Source organism: Carassius auratus, chromosome 12, assembly GCF_003368295.1.
Source record: "Carassius auratus strain Wakin chromosome 12, ASM336829v1, whole genome shotgun sequence".
NCBI classification, from domain to species: Eukaryota; Metazoa; Chordata; class Actinopteri; order Cypriniformes; family Cyprinidae; genus Carassius; species Carassius auratus.
Genome location: NC_039254.1, coordinates 13001441 through 13026568, shown reverse-complemented (window position 1 = coordinate 13026568; position 25128 = coordinate 13001441). Strand labels below are relative to the sequence as shown.

The 25128-nt window shown below is 35.7% G+C and overlaps 1 protein-coding gene across 1 annotated transcript in view; it reads left to right on the top strand.

Moving 5' to 3' along the window:
- Positions 1-25128, top strand: part of LOC113111871 (wings apart-like protein homolog) — a 62183-nt gene that overhangs the window by 23787 nt on the left and 13268 nt on the right. The window contains exons 6-13 of the mRNA XM_026277035.1: positions 10477-10572; positions 13972-14133; positions 16234-16370; positions 16495-16606; positions 16702-16929; positions 18943-19054; positions 19252-19349; positions 23088-23164. Coding sequence (XP_026132820.1) covers positions 10477-10572; positions 13972-14133; positions 16234-16370; positions 16495-16606; positions 16702-16929; positions 18943-19054; positions 19252-19349; positions 23088-23164 — 1022 coding nt within the window. The remainder of the gene's footprint in view (positions 1-10476; positions 10573-13971; positions 14134-16233; positions 16371-16494; positions 16607-16701; positions 16930-18942; positions 19055-19251; positions 19350-23087; positions 23165-25128) is intronic.

Genomic DNA, 25128 nt, shown 5'->3' with positions numbered 1-25128 from the left:
ACATTTTAAAAAACGATTAATCGAAAAATCTATTTTTTTACCCAGCCCTAACGATTAGCACCTTGGTTCCGCAGCTGGCTGTGTCCTGTGTGAAGAGACTCGCGCAGCGGACAGTAGGGTCACCACGTGGCTGCGGCTTTCTCTCATGATGGGGTTTTTGTGCAGTTGGGGCGGTGTTCGCATCGTGGTCTCGGTCATTCCATTCGGAACATAAATACAAACTGAAAAACCTCTGAAATCCAAGTGGAAAGTTTCTTTCTTTGTTTTAATTGCTTTGTTTTCTTTAGAAATCGTGCAAGCACTTTAAAATGTATAGATTTAACTAAAGCATCTTGCAAGCACTTTTTAAGGGGTAAGATGACGTTGCTAAAAAGAACATTAATTTGTGTATTTGGTGTTATGCAATGTGTTTATGTGGTTTAAGGTTAAAAAACACATTAGTTTCTCTTCTATGCCCCGCCTTTCTGAAATGCATCGATTTTAACAAAGCTCATCGTTATGAAAAGTGAGGTCTGCTCTGACTGGCCAGCTATCCATTGCGTTATGATTGGCCAAAGTCCTTAACCCTCTGGGGACGGATTAGGCGGTACCGCCCAAAATGGCATACTTTTACAAATGTGTAGTTATCTCAAAAACTATTAATGCTCGAGAGATGCGGGTTTTTTTGCCGTCTTCCTCAGATTCCGCTGAAAACAGCGGTGTCCAGTTTGTATATTAAACACTTCCCTTATTGCGCAATACCACTGCGTAAACAGGCCAATGAAAAAGATTGTGCTAGGCAGATTCAACACGCAACAGCCAATGGAAAAATTGCCGCTGGGAGGAGTCTTTTTCTAACCCAATCAGAGGAAGGTTATGTCTTCTAGCGATTCAGAGGACTCTGTAGCTCTGCTGTAGCCTTGTAAAAGCTGGCTGGACTAAAGTAAAAGACATGTCATGTAATCAATAAGCGTTCAGAGAATCAGCATCAGGGTGGAGAAAGCAGAACGCGATCGCAGTATCAGCGAGCACAAAGAGCTAAATTCGAGCGATCGGAGAATCAGCATCACGTGGAGATAGCAGAAAGTGTGTTAGCGAGCACAAAGAGATCAATTCGAGAGAGATACAGCATTATTACACAATTGTTTTATCAAAATGGCAAGCAGTAAAAGATTTACGGCAGAACAAGCTCTGGAACAATTACTGGAAAGGCCTGGAGAGGCCTTGCTTTGCTCACTGGCATGCCTAGGACTGTTTTTAAAAAAAGTTAATTATTTAATTGTTCTTTACACATTTGATTAAACAATAACACATTTCTGTCAAGCAAAGAGTTTGAAAAAATATATTTTCTTTGTTCAAAAACTGTTCTATATTGTGTGTTTTTCAGTAATAAATGACAAAAATCTAATTTTCGTTTTTGAAATGCTCTAGTTTATTGTAAAATTTTTCACTCATACTTCCTTTATATAAACATATTGCATGCATGCTTATGGTAGCTTAGGGTCTTCTGAATCCATTGATACCAAACACAGGGTGTTTCATCTCCTTTACATATGATTTATAAGCCCAAATATAAAAATAGAGAAAACAGACCAAAAAGGGCTTAGTCCCAAAAATTAAAAAAACGCCTAGGACTGTTTGTAAATAAAGTTAATTATTTAATTGATCTTTACACATTTGATTGAACATTAACCCATTTATGTCAAGCAAAGAGTTTGAAAAATATATTTTTGGGTCAAAAACTTTTAACTATTGTTGTGTGAGGTAGGATTTTCAGTAATAAATGACAAAAATCTCATTTTCGTCTTTGAAATTCTCTAGTTTATTGTACAATTTTTCACTCATACTTCCTTTATAGACATATTTCATGCATGCTTATGGTAGCTTAGGGTCTTCTGAATCCATTGATACCAAATACATGGTGGTCCATCCTCATTACATATAGTTTATAAGCCGAAATGTAAAAATAGAGAAAACGGACCAAAAAGGGCTTAGTCCCCTAAGGGTTAAGCTTATGATGGAAATGTTGCACCCCTTACCATGATGCCATGTGTCCCAGCGCAACAAGACAAAAACAATAAAACCCAGCATAAACGAGACATTTATTACATTCAGTGCGGACAAAATTACTGATTTTAATCACTTTTTTTTTTAACGCATTGTGTATTGTGCTGCATAAACATAAATCCATGTTTACATCTGTGATTGGAGAAACGACAAACAGCAAGCGCTAATCTACACTGTTCAAAACTCGTGTTTGAATCATGGCAAATCCTTTACATATGAAAATGTACTTACAGACTGTGAGTCAGAAGTGCCAGACTGTCCTTGCAAAGACAGAACTGCCACACTTTATAGAAACAGACACTAGCATTTTAGGCTACTCTCACAGGAAACGGTCCTCTTCCTCCGTAAAATGTGCTGCACACGTCAGAATATTTGGGTTGATCTGTTTGGGAACAGCGTTGTAAATACAACTTAACCACTGATTTCTAGTTGTGTCCTCTTTTGGAAGGCCAAACAAAGTATTTTCACTTTCACAAAAAAAATCACACACCGACTCCACAACATGGCGGTGGCAACAGCGAGAATAAAACAGATTGCATCATATGACAGGGACTGATTATTGCAAGTGCAGATCCCACTGTGTTCTGGTTAAATATTTTTAATTGTATTTATTTATTGCTACGGTTTCCATATGGTGGTGTTCTTTATGTCAGCTTTCCTAAGATATATCCTATTCTTAAATAAGAAATATCCCAATATATTGCCTTGCTTACAGTACTGCAATGTATCGCAACATATCGTATTGCAACCCCGGTATCGTGATGCATATTGTATCGTCAATTTTTTGCAAATACACAGCCCATAGACACAAGTCAAATAAAACTTTCACTGAATAAATCGTGAAATTATTGAAAGTTCTTCAACAGAAATCACTGTTACAGTACATTTAGCCTTTTATATCCTTAGTATTCATGGACCCATTTAATTAAGTTGTAAGAACATTGCTGTAATTGTTCCTTTCGCCCATTTTTTTTGTCTCTTTTCTGTGGTAAGCAGCATTAGTTCTCACATTAAGTTGATTTAAGCTTAATTTGTATTGAATCCACAATATTCCTTTCATTTCTCTTTAATTGTAGTTACATGAAGAGTCAAGAGGGATGTTCTTTTTCATGACTTGTGAAGTGTAAGAGGTGTTTGAAACATGTCAAAGCTCAGCATCGTGGTGACATTTACTGCCACCGCAGAACATGCCAGGGGCAGACCTGCCCACCTCTCGCTCGATACACACTCTCAATGACTCATTCTCCTGAGTAAATAATTCATGTGGAGACATTTCACTTGCACGCTGCCTTTGCTCTCTCTCTCTCGCTTTCTGAACCATTGCTTTATTATTTTAATTATTATTATAAAATTAAACTATTTTTCCCTTATTTTGATTATTTGTTTTTGTTTTAACTCTTTGTTTTTAATTAATATATATATATATATATATATATATATATATATATATATATATATATATATATATATATATTACTTTGACTAATATGTGCGGTGGTGCTAAATGAGCTTAAACTTCCCATCTACCATTAATAAATAGTGTTAAAATCTGGGAAATTTTACTAAACTTTTCCTAAGATCAAATCTGCCATAGCATGAGTGAAAGTTTGAAAATAATTATTAATATAATTTTTTTTACAGTATAATCTGGGAGACACTTTATTAGGTGTATTGAACTGATGAAAATAAAAAAAATTAATAGATTGCTTGCAAAAGTATTACCAAGTCCAAAGGTGTTTTTTTTTTTTAAACATTTGGTAGTTGATAATATCCAGCCCTAGTCTGTGTATACAAGTAAAAAATAAAAACAAGTTAAACCCGATTTTGTGGTGATGCAATGGATGGCAGTAACTCTGCTGGAGAAGTGCCTGACTGTAGGGAAATAATCTTGAGAGCTACAGGTTGTGTCTTTAACCCCTTTGCGTGCAAACATCGCTGACGGCCCCAGTTTATTATTGTTTCACTTTCACAGCACATTAAACATCACTGTCTTACTTCATCTGGACAAACTGTGCATCAATGGAAAGTTTAAAGACTCAAGCTTCGATATTTGACCAATATTTTGATAAAACATTGTTGCAGTGACAGATATTTAGTGATTTATGTCAGGAGTGCAAAATAATAAATCCGTATTATGCCACATTTTGAATAGAAATTCACAACTCACTCATATTCAGTCACGTCAAGAGCGGTTTATTTGTGTTCACATAGACTCACTGAACAGCGTCAATAAGGATTTACAGACCAAAGATGCATATCTGCGGAGATATATGGATATATTTACTGATGTTTACTTCATATTTCTTCAGACAGAATCGTCATTTCTATTCATTTTCCACGGATTTACGCGATCAGATGATAAACAGCCTCTCCCAGTGATCTGTGTGTGCGTGCAGTCGTCACAGCTCGTGCGGTGTGTGACTCAGACTCTGATTGGGTCTTTCAAACATCAATCTTAGAGTTTCATATCTGGACACCGCCCCATCGTGTCACATGCTTCCTGCACACTTCCTGGTAGTTATCTGGCCAAAACAACACTGAAACACCTCTGTACACACAAAATATCCGAATAATAAACCCGCGATTACGATAGTAAAGCTTGGTATGAGAATTTCTTGAGATCTGGGGCGTTTTTATAAAAAAAAATCGAAAATGTACATCGGAAATGCTAACTTGTGCAGCGGTGAAAAAGGCTACAAATAACATATTTTTACAACAGTAAACGACCAAATTCCACCCCTGATCGCTAAAGGAAGTTATTATAAACACTCGATCGGGGTTTAAAGTGAGTTTTGAGTAAAAGTGTACTAATAATTTCATAAATTGTCAGATGTAGCTTGATGCTAAAGTTAGCACCAATGCTACTAATAGCAGGTGCTTTTCTTCTTCATAATGCATTTTTGTCTCAATAATTCACGTAAGGTCGTAAGAAAATGTTTTGTTGTATTTTTATAGTAAGACTTTTGATAAATAAGGGCTAAATGCAAAGAGAGACTGAAGTGAGATCGCTGCTTTGTTACTTTGTAAAGCCTGAAAAACCACAATCAAGGCTAATAAAGGTGGAATAAAAACAAAAGAATAATGATAAAAGAATAATGCGGATAATGTGTCATACTTGGCGGAGGTGTGAAAGAACCGTTTGGTGAGAACAATACAATCATGATTCGGGCAGTTTTCAACAGTGAAACATACACAAAGAGCACAGCAGTATTTACATGTGAGATCTTACAGAGATGACAAGGGCCATAAATCAATCTGATTAGCCTTCTCTAAAAACACACATGACATGGCCTTAGAAAATATTTCATAAAATTCACAGTTTTACAGATTCGATTCTGAAATTTTTTATGAAGTCTTGGAAGACTTGTGGCCTTAGCTACACTGTGTTTTCAAACTCATTTCCTACATCAACATTTTTTTTAAATACATTTAAAACATATGTTTTTAATATTTTTATTTTTGTTTTTATGTTTGAGCTTATATATCTCTATTATCATAACAGTCTGAGTGATTCTGATTCCTGAACAGTAAACTTTAAAGTGTCAGCTTTGTGAACAAAGGTTGATTATGTATCTAGTCAAAAAGAATCATGAGCAGAACCCTTTTTATTTTGGGTATGTAATTTCGGTCTCCATGCCAAAAAAGGGGGGTTACTAGTAAGGGGTTAACTTGAGAGCCATTTTCTCTTTTCCTAAGTTCTTAAGACACTTCGGTAATGACATGATTATGATATTTAAACCTAACTTAATTAGTGGATGGCTATTGATGCACAGGTGCTGATGGGTTCATTTTATGATTTTTTTTTTAATCCATTAGCTGTTGCATACTTTGGTACAAATTACTGTGTGTAATGATTTGTAATGATTTGTAAATAAGATGATGTCTAAATTGCCTCATTTTACAGCTTGAGAACACTACTCTGATGACTTCAATACTTTTCATTCGTCTAAAGACAGCATTCGTCAGACACGCTGTTTTATTCTTTTCACCGTTTCCTCAAATAAAAAGGGGTCATCGATTTAGAACTCAAATTTTACCTGATATGAAAGAAGGAAATTAACTGGAGAAGATTTCCATGTCAAAGAGGGCGGAGTCTCAAAGCACACCCAGATATTAAACATCCTGCAAGTCTCCTGCTTTTCAATACAAAAAGGGCCTTTATTTTAAGCAAGCTATGCAAAATACATTTGCATATAACTGCCTCTGGAGTAAGATTTTGATCCATTGACAACCACATTGAAAAATACTACACTAGATTTGCTTAAAAATATAGTGCATCATTTTTGCATCCCTCTACTTAAGTAAATTTCACATGGAATTTTAAGCAGGGTTACCTAAAAATCTTTAGTTGGCAATGCTTAAAACAATTGAGTATCCCAGTGAACAAATGTATTAGTTGGTGTAACAATATTTTAATAGATTTTACTAATGCATTTAATTTATTTCTACAATAATAGTTTTGCTTAGTCCATTATAAAATGTAAGCTCATTTAGATTGATCATTTAAAATGTTTGTATTTTAAAATACCTTGGGACTGCTCAATACTTTTAAAATTAGTTATATATTTCAATGAGTGGAAGACAAAACAGAAAAATGGTGAATATATGATTATTTTTTACAAATATAACTTAAAAATCTTTTAAAACATTTAAAATACAGATTACTGAACAACAGTAAACATTCTGTAACAAATAACACTTAAGTATCAGTATGCTTTAATTTTATATTAATATTTGTGGTGTTGTATGTTATTGTGTGTGTGGTATAGAGTGGAGTATGTAATATGTAGTGTATTCTTGTTGACTTGCATGTGTGAGTTTTGCAATGTTCTGTGGCATTAAGCCACATTGGGGTGTCAGACGGTGAAATATAACTACTGTGCACCATCCTGTTTTCACACAGACCAGACAATCTGCAAGTAAAATATATGATAAAAAAAAGCTCTAATTATTTCACAGAACAGCCACTTACCTTCACTGTGGATGAGCAGTCATCTTCTGAGATCTGGTTTTCTACAATGGCTACCACAAATTGCGAGTTTCAGAGTTAATCTAGGTCATCACGTGGTATCTGCCTGGATCCAAAATGTTTGAGTATTGTTGATTTTACACAAAATTATTTGTTGTGTTTCTTTATTAATTAAACCATCAACTTGATATGTTATGAAACAAAACTAAGTAAAATCAAAAATTTTTACAGTGCATTGCTTTGATGCCCTTTCTACACTAAATGTGAGTATCACATCTAAAAAAAAATTGGAGCCACTTATATAATTAATGACATTGACTACATTGGAGGAAGTAGACATGCCTTGTGCTTTTTCTGATGTACTCCACATGCTCAAGCTACTCCTGACAACAGGACAAATGGATGAGGGAAGGAGGTGATCTTTTTGGAAGGTTTTAGGAATGAGTGAATAATTATTTTAAACACTTGGATCATGTGATATATTTTTGTGCTTTATTTGTAGAGTTTTTAAGAAGCTATGAGAATACTTTTAATGATTATTCTTATAATCTCCGTATTGATCAAAATCATGATTCATTATTAATTGTCATAAAGCAACCTGATAATTATTATTTTTTTCTTTACTACCTCAGTAAAACACTCCACTGATCTTAAAAGTAGTTTGCAGCAATGCTTAATTAGTGCTCCGGTTACATTTTGCATTTTATTGTGACTTTTTTTTTAAATGTAACAACACCTGAGCTTTCATAGCTAGAGGCGATTTCATGTGCTTGTATCATTTCAGCTCTATACTATCTGCCTGGTCCTCTGGGAGGTCTTGGCAACATCATTCCCAGACTTTTGAGGGGATATTCCAACTCCTAGAGAAAGAGAGAGAGAGAAAAAGACACTTCAGGGGGCAGTTTTGATTTCTGTCTGCAAGACCTTATGGTGGTTTCTAGCCCAGCATGTGGAGCTCTCCATGGGGTGGAGCTAGACTTTCACTCCCTGCTAGCATGAGGAACACTTCTTAATTACAGAAGATTAAATCCAGTCTCCTGCAGAGTTATGTTGGGGGCCAGAATCTTCTCTTCATTATTAATAATAACCCAGTCTCAGTTTTGCCCAGTGGACTGTGCCTACACTTACTCCTGTAGCCAAGTGCCCTTTTACCACCCCATCTCCTTTTGACCGTTTGTGTGCTGTCAGTCCCTGCAGTTTGACTTGATCTGGCATCTTCTGTGAGTTGTTCATATATAGAATGTTCCTGCAGTCTGCTTTGAATGCACTCCTGCTGAGACAAATGACCTGCGTGTCAATTCACACTCCGCCAACACAAACAAGCTGAGAAATGTAGCACTTCTTAATGAGTTTTAATTACAAATATGATTACAGTTGAAGAAGGAATATAACTGTCTTTGTGCAGATTGGAGCAGTAGCTTATGCATTGAAAATGTTTACAGACCATTATCTTCATGACTGGAGTGGATTTGGATATTGGATGTATTCTTAGTTTTCACACGTTTTGTTTCCTTGCTTAAACCCTTGTACAATTCTACACCCAACCCTCACAGGTTTCTTTTCGCAATGTTTCTTGGCTCAGAATGCTGATATGTTTGTTTCATTACCATGTGTATTAACAAAGGTTTTGTTTTTTTGATTTTTTTTAAACCACTGTAGGAAACGGCCAAAAAATATAATGGGGTTTGCGGTTTGCTCTTATTTTTGCTCATAATTGAGTGTAGTTTTGGACAGACAAGCACAACTTGTAAAAGTTGCAAAAATGTTGGAACTAATAGCCTGCAGTGTGGTTGTCCTTTGAGCGACCCGAGTTCAAATCCCAGCTCGTAGTCCTTTACTGTCCTGTATTGCTCTCGTATCTTCTTCAATTCCAAATCAGACACAATAAAAAAAAAAAAAAAAGAATTTGAATAATTCTTAAAATGTGACCTGATACAAGTAGGGTTGGGTGAAATGGCTATATATATATATATATATATATATATATATATATATCTGATGGACAAAATTAATAGATTAATTCTTGTTTCATATTATGCTCTATCGTATATTTCGTGGTGATGCAAAATACATTGTTTATGGAAATACTTTTTCATAATTTGAATGACAGCAGTCTCGTATGCAATGCACAGGGATGCATGCGCGCTCACGTCACTTTACTGCAGTTTAAAACGACTTATTTTAGGCTGTTGAAACACAAACAACAGGGTTATATGTGCATGCTGTCTCTGTTTCGGTGTAAGAGTAGTGCGTACGGTACGCATCAACTGCAAATAGAGCTCGTAAGAATTTTTACTGGTTTACTGGGTTTGAACGATTGCATAAACACTTATATGCATCCAAATGCCCGGCTTCGCAATTATCCTCATAAACACAGTCATTTAGGTCTTAAGGGAACATAAACAGTTGCAAGAGAAAGTGCATGTGTACTTCATTCTTGAAGGGGAAGCTGTCCAATATTGGTCCTATCTGCCACTCATGTTAATCAAACAACTGTGAGAGAAAATCTCTTACTGCTCTTGACTAAATCACTAGTTTCTTGTTCTTATTTCATCACTGATTGTTTATTTATCTCCAGTTTGAGTATTTTTTTCTTTTCTTGCAGTAGTTTGATATCAACATTAGTGACAAGCACTATGAAAATTCTGTGGTATCAAAGATTTGAATACCATAACATTATTAAAGGAAAAAAGTAACTATATTGTGAGATATATCGTTATCGTGATATAAAATTACTCATATCATGATACAATATTTTGGTCTATCGCCCACCCCTAGCTACAAGATGCACCATGGCATAATAAAAAAAGTGATCGCTAATCTGATTATTTGGGGATGGACTCACTTTAAAATCTCTCTCCATGCTGCTGTTCCCGACAACAAAATGAATAAATGCATAAATCAAAATACAAAATACAGACTCAGGTTGTAGAAGTAGTTTCACAATGTTATCTGAATTCATATTGTTCACATTAGTGATTCTCAATCTTTTTGATTCCATTGTTTTCAACAATATTCAGTCCCCCTCTTGCATTCTGTTATTTGAAGAATTAAAATGTTTTAGTAACAGTAAATGTTTTTAGGGCTTGCCAGACTAAAAAAAAAGAAAAAAGTATGTGTTTATAAAAATGCCCAATGCGCTTTAAAATTTACATGAATTTTCCAGGTCTTGGAGTTAGGTTTTTGTAATTAAAAATGTATATTATGTCATATCGAGGCTCCTTGGAAGCTCTCTAATTAAGAACCACTGATAAATATATGTGCAAAATTTAGGTTTTTAATTTTGACAAAGTAAACTGGTACTTCTGTTTAATCTCAAAATGGAATTGTTGTTCTTGATGCAAGTCAGACCAATCTAATGAACCATTAAACTTTTAATGTTCACTGAACTCAGGACTGCATATGAAACTCTTTTATTAAAATGCCCTGAGTGTAACAGTCTTTGTCTGTTCTTTCCGCAGTCACCTACTAAAGCTGTGTATAATGCAAGACACTGGAACCAGCCAGAGCCAGAAGAACTGCTGCCCATGCCTCCATCACGGTCTCAGGCTCCTCCAGTGAGTACAAAACCAAGCACAGGATATATTCGACCAAACACTACACACTCCCACACAGTCACAACCAACTTTATAAAGCACTCCAGCACTGGCACTTCTCATGCTATCACCACAATGTTTATAGTCACCTTTGTGTAAAAACTCTGATCTCTTTGATGCCACGCAACACATTTTTTCTCTGGTGTCTCTTCTAGACAACATTGATAACCAGCATTATATTGCTACATTAACTATTGTCAAGTAGGGGTGTAACAATGCACAAACATGACGGTTCAGTCATGTTATATATATATATATATATATATATATATATATATATATATATATATATATATATAAAATAATTATAATAAATAATTGTTTTCTTTATATTCAGTTATAATTCAAATTTCTTTGGGGATAAAAATCTTCCTCAGTTTCTGCTCTAAACTATTGGGAGCCCCTTTTACATTACTATAAGTTTCAATTAACAGCAGAGCCCAAACTGAATTAGGCTGTTATTTATTTTTAACAATATTAATCAACAGTCAAAAAAAGATTATGCAAACAATGGAAGTTGTTTTTAAATTAACTAAATTAGACATTTTCTACTTGTTGTTGAAATAGTAATTTAGAATCTTAACTTTCATATTTATTTAAACATATAGCCTACATTAAATAAAGAAACCGGCATCTTATCTATTTTAAGGGGGTCACACAAACACACCAGACGAGAAACGCAGCCCCACGTCTTTTAAAATTTGAACACATTGTTTTCTACGAGTGTATGCACACCGGCGGCGACATTCGGCGTCTTTCCGCAGCACCCATGTATGACTCAGGACGCTGTTCATAGTGTGCTTCTCATCAGGTGTGTGACCTCCTTTAGACGAGAAATATGAAGCTCTGCCAGAAGCTAGCCGGCAGCTCAAGACAATATTACTGGACCCGACCATATTTCTGGATGACCATGACCTGACTGTTGAAGAGACCAAGAAACGGTCATCCTTGGTAGGAAACCCGTGACAGGGAGAAAAAATGAGGAGGAAGCCGACGTCAAGCCACAGCCCCCCCCCCCCCCCCCCCCCCCCCAAAAAAAAAACTCTGGAAGCACTGTTGATAAATGCCATTTTATAGTGTTTTTATTTAGTAAGCTTAAGTTTTTATTTTCTATTCATTTCTTATTTATATGGTTTTGTCATATTTACATTTTGTGTAATTTATTTAGGCCTATTTTATTTTCTTTTTCGTTTAAAAAACTTTCTAATATTGGCAAAGCAGTAAACGTTCTTTAGTTCTTATTTGTTTTGGTCCAAAGTTTGCCGATCCCAGTTTTTTTTCAGCTTATGCATGGTGGTATTTTTATTCGTTATTTAAAAAAAAAAAAGTTTTCATTTAAGTTTAATATCAGTGAGCATTTTTTTTTAATCCATTCAAGCAATTGTCGCCGGATTGCCAATTGCCACTAATTTGAAATGTATAACGTGCATGGATTTATAAGCTATATAAAAGAGAGGAAAAGAGGGCACCCCCTCCTTTCCCCCCCACCCCACGGTTGTACCGGTATTAACGGTGTCATCACACGTCGATTAACCGGAGTTCGTAAGAATGTTCTTAAGTGCAATTCTTGAAAAATTCTCAAATATATTCTTAAGAACATCTTAATTTTTTTCTTAAGACTAAATGTGCACTATTGTCTCCTTGCACTTCCTGGAGATTATCCTAATAATCTTAAGCACGTACCATAGACTGTATATTTTCGTTTCAACTTTGACTAGAGCTCAGCTTCACGTTTTTAATGCAGCCTGTTTTTGAAAAGTTACTTTTAAAACAGTGTGTCTCAAGCTGCAGCGAAACGTTTCATTCATTTTGTGCTGTTTTTGCTCTCTCATCTGAGGGAACACTTCCGGTATTTGAGTCCGCGATTCTACACCAAATGCGTCCTGCACATTCATATGCACTGAAAACTGCCAAAGATTATGTATTTATAAGCTCATATTAACGCGTTCAATTAAAGCTCCCTATCTGACTCGTTTTAGAGTTGCTAATGAGTTTTGCAGTCAGCAAAAAGCAGCGTTACACACAGGCTAATCATGAGCGATCATGTTTACAATAACAGTCTCGCTGTCCCTTCAGAAAACTCGTCCACGTCCCTAGTCCTCCTGTGTATTGTATGTAGCTGTTGTTGCAATGCTTAAATATAACAATTAATTTGAAATAACCCAATAAATTAATTAAATAATTATTATTGTTTGTCTGGGGCTGTCCTAAATTTAAGAAGTTATTTATGATGATTTTTAAGATTATTCTTTTCAAGAATTTGAATTCTTCTTAGGTTTTGTCTTAAGAACATTCTTAAGAAGATTTTTTGGGGAATACAAAATATTCTTTAGAAAGTTAGAAAATAAGAAGAAACTGGCAGTTAAGAAGAATTTTATTCTTAAGATTGTTTCGTGAATCCGGCCCCTGCAGTTAGAAAACTATGCTCAGAATTGATTCAAGAGAGATTCATGATGCATTCCGGAAATCTCAGAATCGAGCCATGAATTGCGATGCAACGATTTATTGTCCCAACCCATTTTTTGTTTCAGCTCTTGGTTAACATTAACCAGCAGACTGGGCAGCCTGGATGAAGTATTTTCAGAGATTAAATTAAAACTAAAATTGTAAAAATTTAATTAAATTTAAAAATATGCATTTAGCAAAAAATATGCAATATCACTTTTATCCAAAGCGACTTACAGTGCATTCAGGCTACCAATTTTTACCTATCATGTGTTCCCGGGGAATCGAACCCCCAACCTTGATTCCAAAACAAGCATAACTGACCATGATGAATAATTCACCATTAAAGCAGGAACGTATGTTTAAGTAAATAGTGTATTTTGATGTACCTCAAACACGACCTAATTATGCACTTCTTTTCCAACAAGCATCTTATCCCTCACTCTCTACATGTGCCATCCAAACACAATCAATCCCATACAATTTAGGCAGGCTGCATCTGTTGCCACCATGGAAGCCCACTGTAATATTATGCACAAGTGACAGATATGCTTTCACTTCACTTCAACTGTTTGTAAGGATTCTCATTAAAGCTTGGCCTCCATTTCAACTGTTCCTTTAAACAAGGCTACAGATATTAGAGTTTTCAAAACATTGCATTATTCAGTATGTGTATGTGGTGCTTGGCCGTCTTTGGAGTGTTTTATTTAGCGGCATTGCAGTTGGTCGTGGATTTGGCCTTTTAGTAGTCGCAGCATGATGAATCTATAATGTTCTGTAGCACTATCTTTAGTTTCCATGTTGCATAACCAGCAGTGGGTTGGTTGTTGGCAGCTCAGGCTATATGTGAATCGGCTCTGCAGTGCTTCCAAACATGCTGTTATGTTTTAATTCCAAGTTGTCATTCTTGCACAGGCCGCTTCATCGGGAGGCAGTAAAGAGTCGAACTCGCACAAGGACGACGGAGTGTTCAAGGCTCCAGCTCCTCCTCCCAAAGTCATCAAGTCTGTCACTGTCCCCACAGAACCTTACCAGGACATGGTCACTGCACTCAAATGTAGGAAAGAACACAAGGAGGTTAGTGCAAATACTTCACAACACCATCTGTTTTGACACATGTAGAGCCTTCCTGGTTAGCGTGCAGACTATGCGTATTGTCTACCACTATTTTCATTTTATTTTTTAAAACAGCATGCTACACAATGCAGTATCACACATTTTGGATGTAGTATGCTTGCCATCACTTTAATTCAATAAGTGATATTTAGTTATCATTATCTTGGAAATAAAAATGGATTCCATTTTTCCCCCTTTCACTTCTGAAAAAGGCTAATATTAATATTAAGTACAAAGACTGTTGAGTTAAAAGATTTGTAATGCACTAGACATTTGAATATTTGGCAACTTTACACTAAAGGCCCAAGCTGGAGCCAATTAAATTTGAAAGGCAGTCGCATGGAACCAATGATAAAGGCATAAAGCTTTAATCTGAATATGCATACAAAGTAGTGCAGCTGTTTTTCAATGAATTTTAAGTTTGAAAGTCTCAGTGGCAGCATATTGAAAACACTGGCATGATCATAAGGACTGTTATAGTAATACAAAAAGATCTTTTTAATGGGGTCCAGAAAGCACTGATGTTCTGTGGAGCAATTCTGACTGTGGGTGTTAAACAGTTGTTCAGGCCCACCTACGTTACAGCCCTCACCTCTTTCTCTGCCCATTGAATCGTGTTTTTTATCTAAGCTGTAAGCCGTTCGGATTGTTTCCAGACCACCCTCATTTTATTATAACTCTGTTTTGTGGTCTCTATGTTTGACTGCAGGCTAACATTATAAACAAACAATGAAAAATGAAGCGTAAAATAATATTTGCTGGCCTCGTGAGATTACATTTCTTTGCGAGCGCTGTGTGGAACAAATCTTAATCTGCTTCAGGCAGCTGACTTTTTAATAATTATTTATTATTTTTAATATGACAGTAATTTGAGTAGATATTTTTGTGGTTTGTACCAATTCCAGTAGGGCTGGTTGACAAATGTTGGATATAATGTTTATGCACCAAAAGCGGAATGAAAGGGCGCTAGTCATATGTCACACACGGGACATTTATTATTCAACGGTCTCACAATGTGTGAATAAGCGATGCGTTTGTGCATTTACACTAAATGTATGTAGACAAAATTTTTTCATACAAATAACTAAAAACCATGTTGCAGTGTTATTATATGTCTGGTTTTAGCTGCGGTCATCATGATCTGAATATATGTTACTATGGAAGACCACTGGATAAAAAAATAAATAAATTAGAATAATACAATTTCACCATATAAAATGAGGTTGCTAAATTTTTTCTGTTACTGATTTTGATAATGAACATATTTACACCTGCATCCTAACTCAAGCTACTACAACTATAAAATTTAAATTTCTAAGACACAAAAAGTAATAATATTGTTAATATTATCAGGCAACGGAAACTTTTTTCTAGATTTAAAACAAAATCACAAAATACATTTCTCTTAAGGTATTTATTTTAAGAAAAACTAAAAAGTCTGGTTTCAAAATCTTTTACTTTGGAGCAAAAATCTGGCTTTAAACTTGAAAGAAATTAAGATTTGATATCTATAGTGATAATTATCTATATCAACCGATATAATAAAATAAAACGTGTGAAAAATGTTTTCCCATATTTAACCTTTCCCCTAAATTTCAGTATAATTTCACAATTTTCAGTACCATAAGCAAAAACTGTTGGAACTATTTTTATCATTTAATCACGGAAGTAAATACTAATTTTACAGAAAGTAGCTTTCAAATATTGAGAAGTAAACATTGTTTAACAAGCTCAAGTTGAAATTTGTGGCAATATATGATTGTCAGATCATATATTTATTTATTTAAATATATGATCTGACAATATATGATTGTCAGATCATATATTTATTTATTCTTTTTTTAAAAAAGATTCAGTCCTACATCCAAACAGTTGTTGTCAGTCCTGAACCATTTCTGCATACTTAGAAACATGAAATATAAGTCTTATCCAAATTGTGAATGGTTATGTAAACTGAAAGTGAGCATTCTCTTTATAATCACTGAAGCTGAAAAGGCCAGACTGTCCATCCAAGAATATTTTCATCATGAGATTAAACACTTGCTTTCTCTTTCTCAACAGTTGTTCACCGTTGTTCAGCACGTGAAGCACTTTAATGACGTGGTGGAATTTGGCGAAAATCAGGAGTTCACCGATGACTTTGAGTATCTTGCCGCTGGTCTGAAGACTGGTCAACCCCTTAACACACGCTGCCTTAGGTGTAGAAGCCCTTCCATCAGTCTATATTCTAGCCATTCCCCAGTATTGTAAATATGGCCTAGTGTTTGTATTTGCAACAGGCTCAGTGTTTGCTCATTACAATTCTGTTGGGTTTGTGTGCAGTGTTATTAGTTTGGCCACACGGTGCGCCATGCCCAGTTTCAGGATGCACCTGAGGGCTCGTGGGAAACTGGCTCAGGTGTTTAAAACTCTCAGTGATGCACCTCAACATCCAGTAAGTCAAAATATATGTGGACTTTCCTGAAACCTTCACTGCCTGATGTCTTATGTCTAATCGATTGTACTCCCTGTCCTTACCCCTTTCCTCAGAATCTAGCTCTATGTACAGCCTCTCTGATGTACATTCTCAGCCGTGACCGTTTGAACATGGACCTGGATCGGGCCAGTCTGGATCTGATGATTCGTTTGCTGGAATTAGAACAGGACAAATCCATTGCTGATCAGCTAACGACAAAAGAGATGAATAAAGTAAAAGAAAAGATTCGCAAGCTCTGCGAAACCGTCCATAATAAGCATCTTGACTTGGAGAATATCACGGTAAGCTCGAGATCAGTTGTGCTTTGTTATTGACTGGTGTTTCATTGCTGCAGTGCGGTTGTTCTGTTTGTTTACATCTGCAGACTTTCCTGTCAAGGATTTGCACTTTTTTTTATTATTCTGCTTGCGTGATCGATCATGTGGATGAGGGTTTGTGTTCATGTGGGGTTTTTCAGAAAGGTTCCGATTCTGCTCCCTCTAGTAGATGCACTTCATTCCTTGTGTTGTACATTCTAAGGATGTTTTCAAAAATGTATCAGTCAGTGGATTGTTCCAACAACTAGTCACAACATCTATGTTAAAGAATAGTTCATTTCAAAATGGCATTATATTTTGCTGTTTACGAAACGACAATGTTCTAGGACTGCGCAATAAATTGTAAAGACTTATTTTTCCTTTTTATTATGAATAATGATCTGCGATGTTTGCCCACTGGTGGGTTGTCCTTAAGAGATTATTTATTTGTTTGTTTTTAAATTGCCATTTCCGTTGAATTTCCGTTGGTAACAAGCCTCCACAAGCTTTCATCATTACAGTTGCCAATTACAAATAGAAGTCCCCCAATCAGAGTGTTTCTCTTTGTGCTGGGCAAAATATCAAATGCTATTTTCATGCGCATCTCGTCAGTAAAGCCGCTCCTGTGATATAAGTAGGTAACGTGCGTTCAGATCAGAGTATGCGAGCAGAGTGGAGTGGCAACAATTTTCCCTCCGCACTCTGAGCATTTAATAATCACTCCGCTCACATACGCTGGTTCAGATGGAGCGGCATTCACAATTCAGAGCCGTAGTTCACTGACAAGCTGCACAAAATAGAGTTCAAAATCCACAATGAATCACCAGTGATTTTGGAAAAAGTACTAATGAGCTGAAAAAAGGGAAAACATTAATTGCAATTTAGTAATATCTATTGAGATATTTTGTTTGGTTTGACTATAGTTTCTTTGTTCTTTTATTTTAATTTTTAAAGTGACTTGACATTCAGCCAAGTATGGTGACCCTTACTCAGAATTTGTGCTCTGCATTTAACCCATCCAAAGTGCACACACACAGCAGTGAACACACACACACACACACTGTGAACACACACCCGGAGCAGTGGGCAGCCATTTATGCTGCAGCACCTGGGGAGCAGTTGGGGGTTCGATGCCTTGCTCAAGGGCACCTAAGTCGTGTTATTGCCGGCCCCAGATTCGAAACCACAACCCTGGGGTTAGGAGTCAAACTCTGTAACCACTAGGCCACGACTTCCCCATTTTAAGATTATTAAGCAAAATAATCATGATCAACTGTTTAAACATTATCATGCAGCTTTTTCACAAGTTGATTTTATTGTTGAAAATGGCCAATGTTGCAAAAAAGTTTTGTTTAAAGATTGGTGAACCCTTTCTCAGAGAGGGTTTAGCGTGCTGCTGACAGTGTAGTTTTTTATAAGCTGTTCTCACAGGACAAGTTCAAAAACAGCTGGGTGGAACACATCAGAATGAAACAGAATTCAAGGATTTTAAAACTTCAGCTCTTGTTACTTGACACACTGTTTTTTAATTGTGCTGAAAATGCTAAAATGGAGAAAAAAAACCGAGACATGAGGCACTGGTAAAGGATATCTGACTGGAGCATGTGCACATAGACCAGCAATAAAAAAAAAAAATACACTGATGAAACAATGCATTCTGTGTGAACACTCACTTAGACTTGTTAGCACACTGAAAAACAGCATAAAACCCTCTCCAAGAACAGATCTCTATATACATCCATAAATTCATTGAAAACACCCTTTGCTAAACTATTATAATATTTACTTGTTTTCATGTTTTTGCTGTAGCCATCAGAGCCAGATCAAGAGCTTTTTATCAAGTTGCCTTCTTTGCATTTCTCGCCTTCCTTTTTCCATTTTTTCTTGTTCTGTTTAGCAAATAAAACTTTTACATTTGCATAATGGAGTCATTAAAGCTGAATGTATCTTTTATATAATATCTTTCAGACTGATTGTGCATTGTCTTTTTATCTGCAGACGGGACATTTAGCAATGGAGACATTGTTGTCGTTGACGTCAAAGAGAGCGGGGGATTGGTTTAAAGAAGAACTCCGGCTTCTGGGAGGCCTGGACCACATTGTAGATAAAGGTCTTTTATTTTTGTTCAGTATTAAAGATCTGATTCTTATCCGGTATTTGTTATATAAGTTTGATAATATTACTTGTAAAATTGTGTTTTGTTTTATTAAGTCATGAACATCACATTTGCCTGGGTTTTACATACATGCATATTATAAAAAAGATACTTGTGAGAGTGATTTGATGTGCATATGTGTTTCCCCACAGTTAAAGAGTGTGTGGAAAACCTGAGCCGAGAGGATGATAAGGAGAACCTAGTGGCATCATTGTGGGGAGCTGAGAGATGTTTGCGTGTCCTAGAAAGTGTAAGTCTGATACTCATCCAGCCATTTGAGTTGTGCTTGTCATATGTTATTTAACCCTCTGGAGTCTAAGGGTATTTTTGGGGCCTTGAGAAGTTTTGTCATGCCCTGACATTTGTGCTTTTTTCAGTTTCTTATAAATATCTAAATGGGTAAAGTCTAATATCACTGTAATCAGCACAAACTGGGCTATAATAATATGTGAAATGCATGCATGTACATGATTGTATTTTTGAGAAAAAAAATGTTATGCATGGTTAGTGAAAAACTAAAAATGTTAAATCACTTGAATAAGGCAATAAAACACATACATAAAATTGGTTGCCGGAAAAGTTGAGAACTGGAGCTTGTAGCCTAGAATTTTTCTTTCTGAATGATGTGAAAATCATCTTGTTCACTCACTCACAGAAAACAATATATTGATTTAAATTTTCTAAAACACTTTTTGTTGGTAAAAGTCATATGCGAGTAGGCGTCAACTATCATGAATATCATTGTGATTTACACCTGAGAAGACAAAGGCCTGCATAATGAGCTGCATAATGAGCCTCTCATTCAACTGTGCCACTGTGAGGGAGGACTTACAAGAAAGAATGTGAGAACAAAATAAAAGTATATAATTTTATGTTTGTAGTTTATTAAGAATATATTTAATTATCCCACAACATAATTTAATATCCACTTGGGGGAGCAGTTAAACAGTTTATTAGGGACAATCAAAGCTGACTTTCAAATTTTTTGGCATCCTTTCTCTAGTCACACAATCCTTCAGAAATCCTTTTAACAATCTTATTTTCTACCAAATAAACCCCATTTATTATCATCATTATTATTATTATTATTATTATTATTAATGTTGAAAAGAGCTGATAATATTTTTCAGTTTTTTTTTAGGGGGAATAAATCGAAAGAACTGCATTGTTTTTACATTTGTTAGAGTTATCTCTATTTGTCACATTTATATTATTTACATCAAGCTTTTGAATGGTATAGTATTGTATATTGTTATTGAAACTTCATAATGTTTCACTTGATTATACATTTAGTCAGGAATTATAGTTTGGAAAAAGTATTTGGAAAAAGTCTAACTAGTAAAATGTTTACACGTTATGTGAAAACTAGTACAAATAAATAAAAAGAGACTTACTCATGTTTATGATCTCTGCTGAATAAAGTGCTTCATTCTTTTTTCTGAAGAAATCCATTTCTCAAATCCTCAACCACATCACATCTTTTTGGGGTGAATTATGTCTTAGTCCTCTCATCGCGAAGCAAACAGTAAAATAAAATAAAAACTTGAAGAATAGTCTTGCTGCTTTTTCTTCTGTGTGGGCGTATTCAAGCCGCGCGCTTCAGTTTGAATCTGAATAGCGCGTTCAGCGCGGGGGCGTGGTCACATTAGATATAATGAGCGGAGATATGAAAAACAGACATTGCGTTGTTTTCATATGGATTACTTTATCTCAGAATATTTGTTTTCGGCAGCACTTGTTTAGTTTAAAAGTAGACATTCCAGGCTTTCTATAGATATCTCTCTCATGTCTCTTCGTTGAGTATTCACGGAGTTACAGTTCATTTTAATGAAATGTTTGTACATGACGATCAGCGGAGACAAAGACTGCAGACAGCGCACTTTGTTTGTTATATTTATTTTATGAGTGCACAAAGGTTTTTTGTTATTATGTCTGTATCCAAAAAAAACTAGACCCTTTACAGATTCGATTGATGTATTGCTCTTATCTGTACGATTAAAACTGAGAGTGTAATTTAAGTTCTTTTCGGGGTTATCAGGTGAAAATGACTCAAAACGCATATATGCGTTAATCGACTCGAAAGGGTTAAAAGTAAACATGTACAGTATAAAGTACTCTGAATGAGTTTGAATTATTTGAATCCAGACTGTTTGTCCTTGAACATGCCAATCCATTTACATGGGATACAAAGATTTAAATCCAAATTCACATTTCAGCATTAATATAAAAATGGGAAAAATATATTTCCTTTCATAAGGGTTTTGCTATAAAAGACATTCTACTTCATGTAGATTGGGGCAGTAAGGTTATTCATTTATTTATTTTTTAAGAAAAGAATACAGAAGTGTCATCTTTTGTAACATTATTGTAACTATGCCATTTCAGTTGCTGCTCTTTTGAACTTTATTCATCAAAGAATCTTAAAAAAAAAAAAAAAAGTATAAGGGTTTCCACAAAAATATCAAGCATCGCAACTAGGGATGGGTACCGAGAACCAGTATTTTTTTGGACAGGTACATAATTGGGTCAATACCAGCGTACCTATAAGCTTCAGGACAAACTAAACTGTTATTGATACTTGCGTTGTTTTAACTCTGTATACTTCAATGTTAATGACGAATTAAAAGCTGCTGCTTGTCATTTCCCTTCACTGAATGATGTGACCGACGTTTGCTCGACGTGCATGTGATATCCAGCGCATATGCGGTTTGTGTTTCTGTGCAATCAGTCATCGCGGCAAGAGTGAAACGTTCAAAACTGCGGGCTCTCATTACAAAACAAAATGACACCAGCATCAGATGCAATATATGCAGTAGAGTAATAGTGAACGGAGGAGGCAACGTTAGTAATATAATGAAAAATTTACTAACAAAATCCAACATCTACATCATGTAGTGCACTGTATTATGTCTCGCGGCTCTAGCTCCAACTGCAATTCGCTAGACACAAACACAAGACACTGCACTTATTTCCAGTCACAAATACATTATTTGCGTGCTTTAAGGTCTTGCTGGTAAAACGTTTTATTTGCGTGCTGTAATAACGTGCTTATTCAGAGCGCATACACCCGAAGAGTCCATGCACTAAATTGCCGGTCAAACAGCACCTGATCACTTTGTTATATTAGTTATGGTCTGATTGTGCTAATACTGTCAGAAACACAAAAGGTTTACATATAAACACAGTTATGTATAAAGTGACAGTAAAAAGGTAAGAGAGAAATGCATCTCTTAAAGGGACAGTACTAAACATACTGCCACTTGTCATTAAAGGATAGTTGGGATAGTTCACCCAAAAAATTCAAATTCTGTTATGATTTATTCAGTCATGTGGTACCAAACATGTATTAATTTTGATTTATTCTTAGATGGTGGATTTTGCCTATACCAATAGCTAGGTTGGACCACACTAGCCGATACCAATTCATTACCCAATAGTTTTTAAAATGATTTAGTTTTTGTTTACTGAACAAAAACTAAAATAGTGCTTTATTTACAAAAAGAAAAAAAAAAGAAAAAAAAAAAACAGTACTGAAATAGTACTGAAAAACTTATACATTTTCACATCAATTTAATAAAAAAAATTTAGGGCCCTATGAAATGGTTTATTTTTTATCACCATATTTTTTATTGTTACCAATAAAATATTTTTTTTCTTTGTCAAATGTATAATTATTTGAATGCATAAAACAACTTTATTTATGAAAGATTGTGTGACACTGAAGAATGGAGTAATGGCTTCTGAAATTCTACAATGAGAAAAAAAAAAAAAAATTATGTATTTTCTGATTATTGGACTTGGTAGAGGCAGTCAGCTGTAAACCTCAGTAGATTTTGTTAAAAGATAAACAGAGTGCATTAACTTTGATATTAACCTTATGTAGATGTTCATGAACAACAGGCGATCTCTGCTGGGGGAATTTAGAAGAGGAATAGTTTTTGCATTGTGCTCTTTTTTTAAACTTTTAATTTGATATTTATCAATACAGGTAACAGTTCACAATCCAGAAAACCAGGCCTACCTGATCGCATACAAGGACTCTCAGCTCATAGTGTCTTCAGCAAAGTAAGTGCCTCCAAAATAAAAGCAGTTGTCTAGCTGTAGTATTACAGTAATGTAGCAGTATGCTTGTCATGTTTTCCTGATTGTTTTGGCAGGAAGCCCTTGGTTGTGTGTGGTCAGACTGGGTGCAGGTTAACCGCTAGCTTTCCTTATTACAGCAGACAGCCTCCAGACTCATTAACAACCCCAACAGGAACACTTTATCAACAACACCAGCTGCCAAGACCATAAGCGTAGAGCTGCTGTGCCAGAGAGCACCTTCTGATATGGCTCAAGCCATGCTGAAATTTCCTAAAGAGGCCAATCACTTCAAACCTTAATGAGACTTGCATACTGTTTTAAGGGTTCAACTACAGACCACTTAAAAGTATAGTTAACCATAGTCATTTAGTACCTCTTGTCATTCCTAACTCCCCTGATTTACTTTATTAGATCAGAATCTTCACTCTGCATATGATGAAAGCATGCCATAATCAGAAGCTATCCGGTAAAATAAATCTTGTCCATCTGAATCTGATATCACTCAACCTTATCAGAGTTAGAGATTAACATTGAATACTTGCATTCAATCTGTTCTCACAAAGCTTTTGCTTCAGATGGATTAGGAGTTTATTTGCACATTTATTTCACAGGGTAAATCTCTATAGAGCTACATGGGAGCAAATTTGTTCCAACAGCAAAAAAAACAAAAAAACATCCATTATTGCTTTTCCTCAGCTTTCTAAAATGCATGGATTATGGCAGTCTGATGGAAAAAAGAAGTCAAAAATACATCAAGTTAAAAAGAATCCCACTGGCAGAACCCAACAACACAGTGAAGTGTATATACAAAGATAATTATTGGGGAAATGCTTTATCTCTTTCTGTGAAAAGGGTGCATACAGCGCATGAGTCATAATGACTGATTTTGTAGTTTTGCCGTTCATCATATCTGTTATGAAAGGTTTTTTTTCTCTCTCTCTCTCTCTTCTGTCCTTGGTTTCAGAGATCACTATTGTGCCTCGGATATATATCTAGACTTTTTAATGTAACTCCCCCACACCTTTTGTACTACATACATGAATGCTATCTTATATTAGTTTTGAGGCAATCCGAACTCTTTCGTAGCAGAAAATAAAACAGGATAAAAAGTTGCATTAAAGATTTGTATTGAGCCGTATCTAGAACTCGGAATGTTTAGAGATGCTTTCCTAAATTCTTGAAGGCTCTTTTGATTTGGGTGATTAACAATTCACTTAGCAAGCCGGATAGCAACACTAAAAACTACTCTGATAGAAACTTTAGCAGCTTTGAAGAAATGCCCTGGCTAGCATCTGTAACACCCTAGCATCCCATCAGCGACTTATCAGCGGCGAGTACCACTCACATTTTCAGAAAATGCAAAAATCGACTTTCCATGTGAAAGCACATTTAGGCATCTGTTATGGTAAATCTAGCTTATACTTGTCCGCTTCAGGCAGTCTGGCCTCTCTTCCGCTGCTAATGTAATTACAAGCTGATGGCCCAGCTCTCTAGACGGGGTCAGACCCTTCAGAGTGCAAAGCGAACTAACCATGGGTGCTCATGACTGTGAAGAGGATCTAGATGAGTCAACAAAGTCGGCACACACACACACTGCTGGAAGAGCTCGTTCAGCTGGCTCTAATTTAATTAGAGAGTACGGCAAGCTTGCATTAATGATGACCCCACTAATATATGAATACATGAACCTCTTCCTCCATTTCCAATCTCGCTCGCTAATGACCTCTCATTATGCTAAGCGCATTAGTGGCATTTTGCATGAAGCTGGTCGTACTGTAGCACATGTGCTATGGATGCAGACTCCCTCACTCTCTATTGCTATCTTACTCACACACATGTCTTGGGGACTAATAGAGAGGAAGGGCTAAGTTTTCCCCTTCTAGAGAAAGCTAATGCAGTTTATGTTTGTTTCTTCTGACCCTGGCTGTGGCGTAAATGCAATCCAT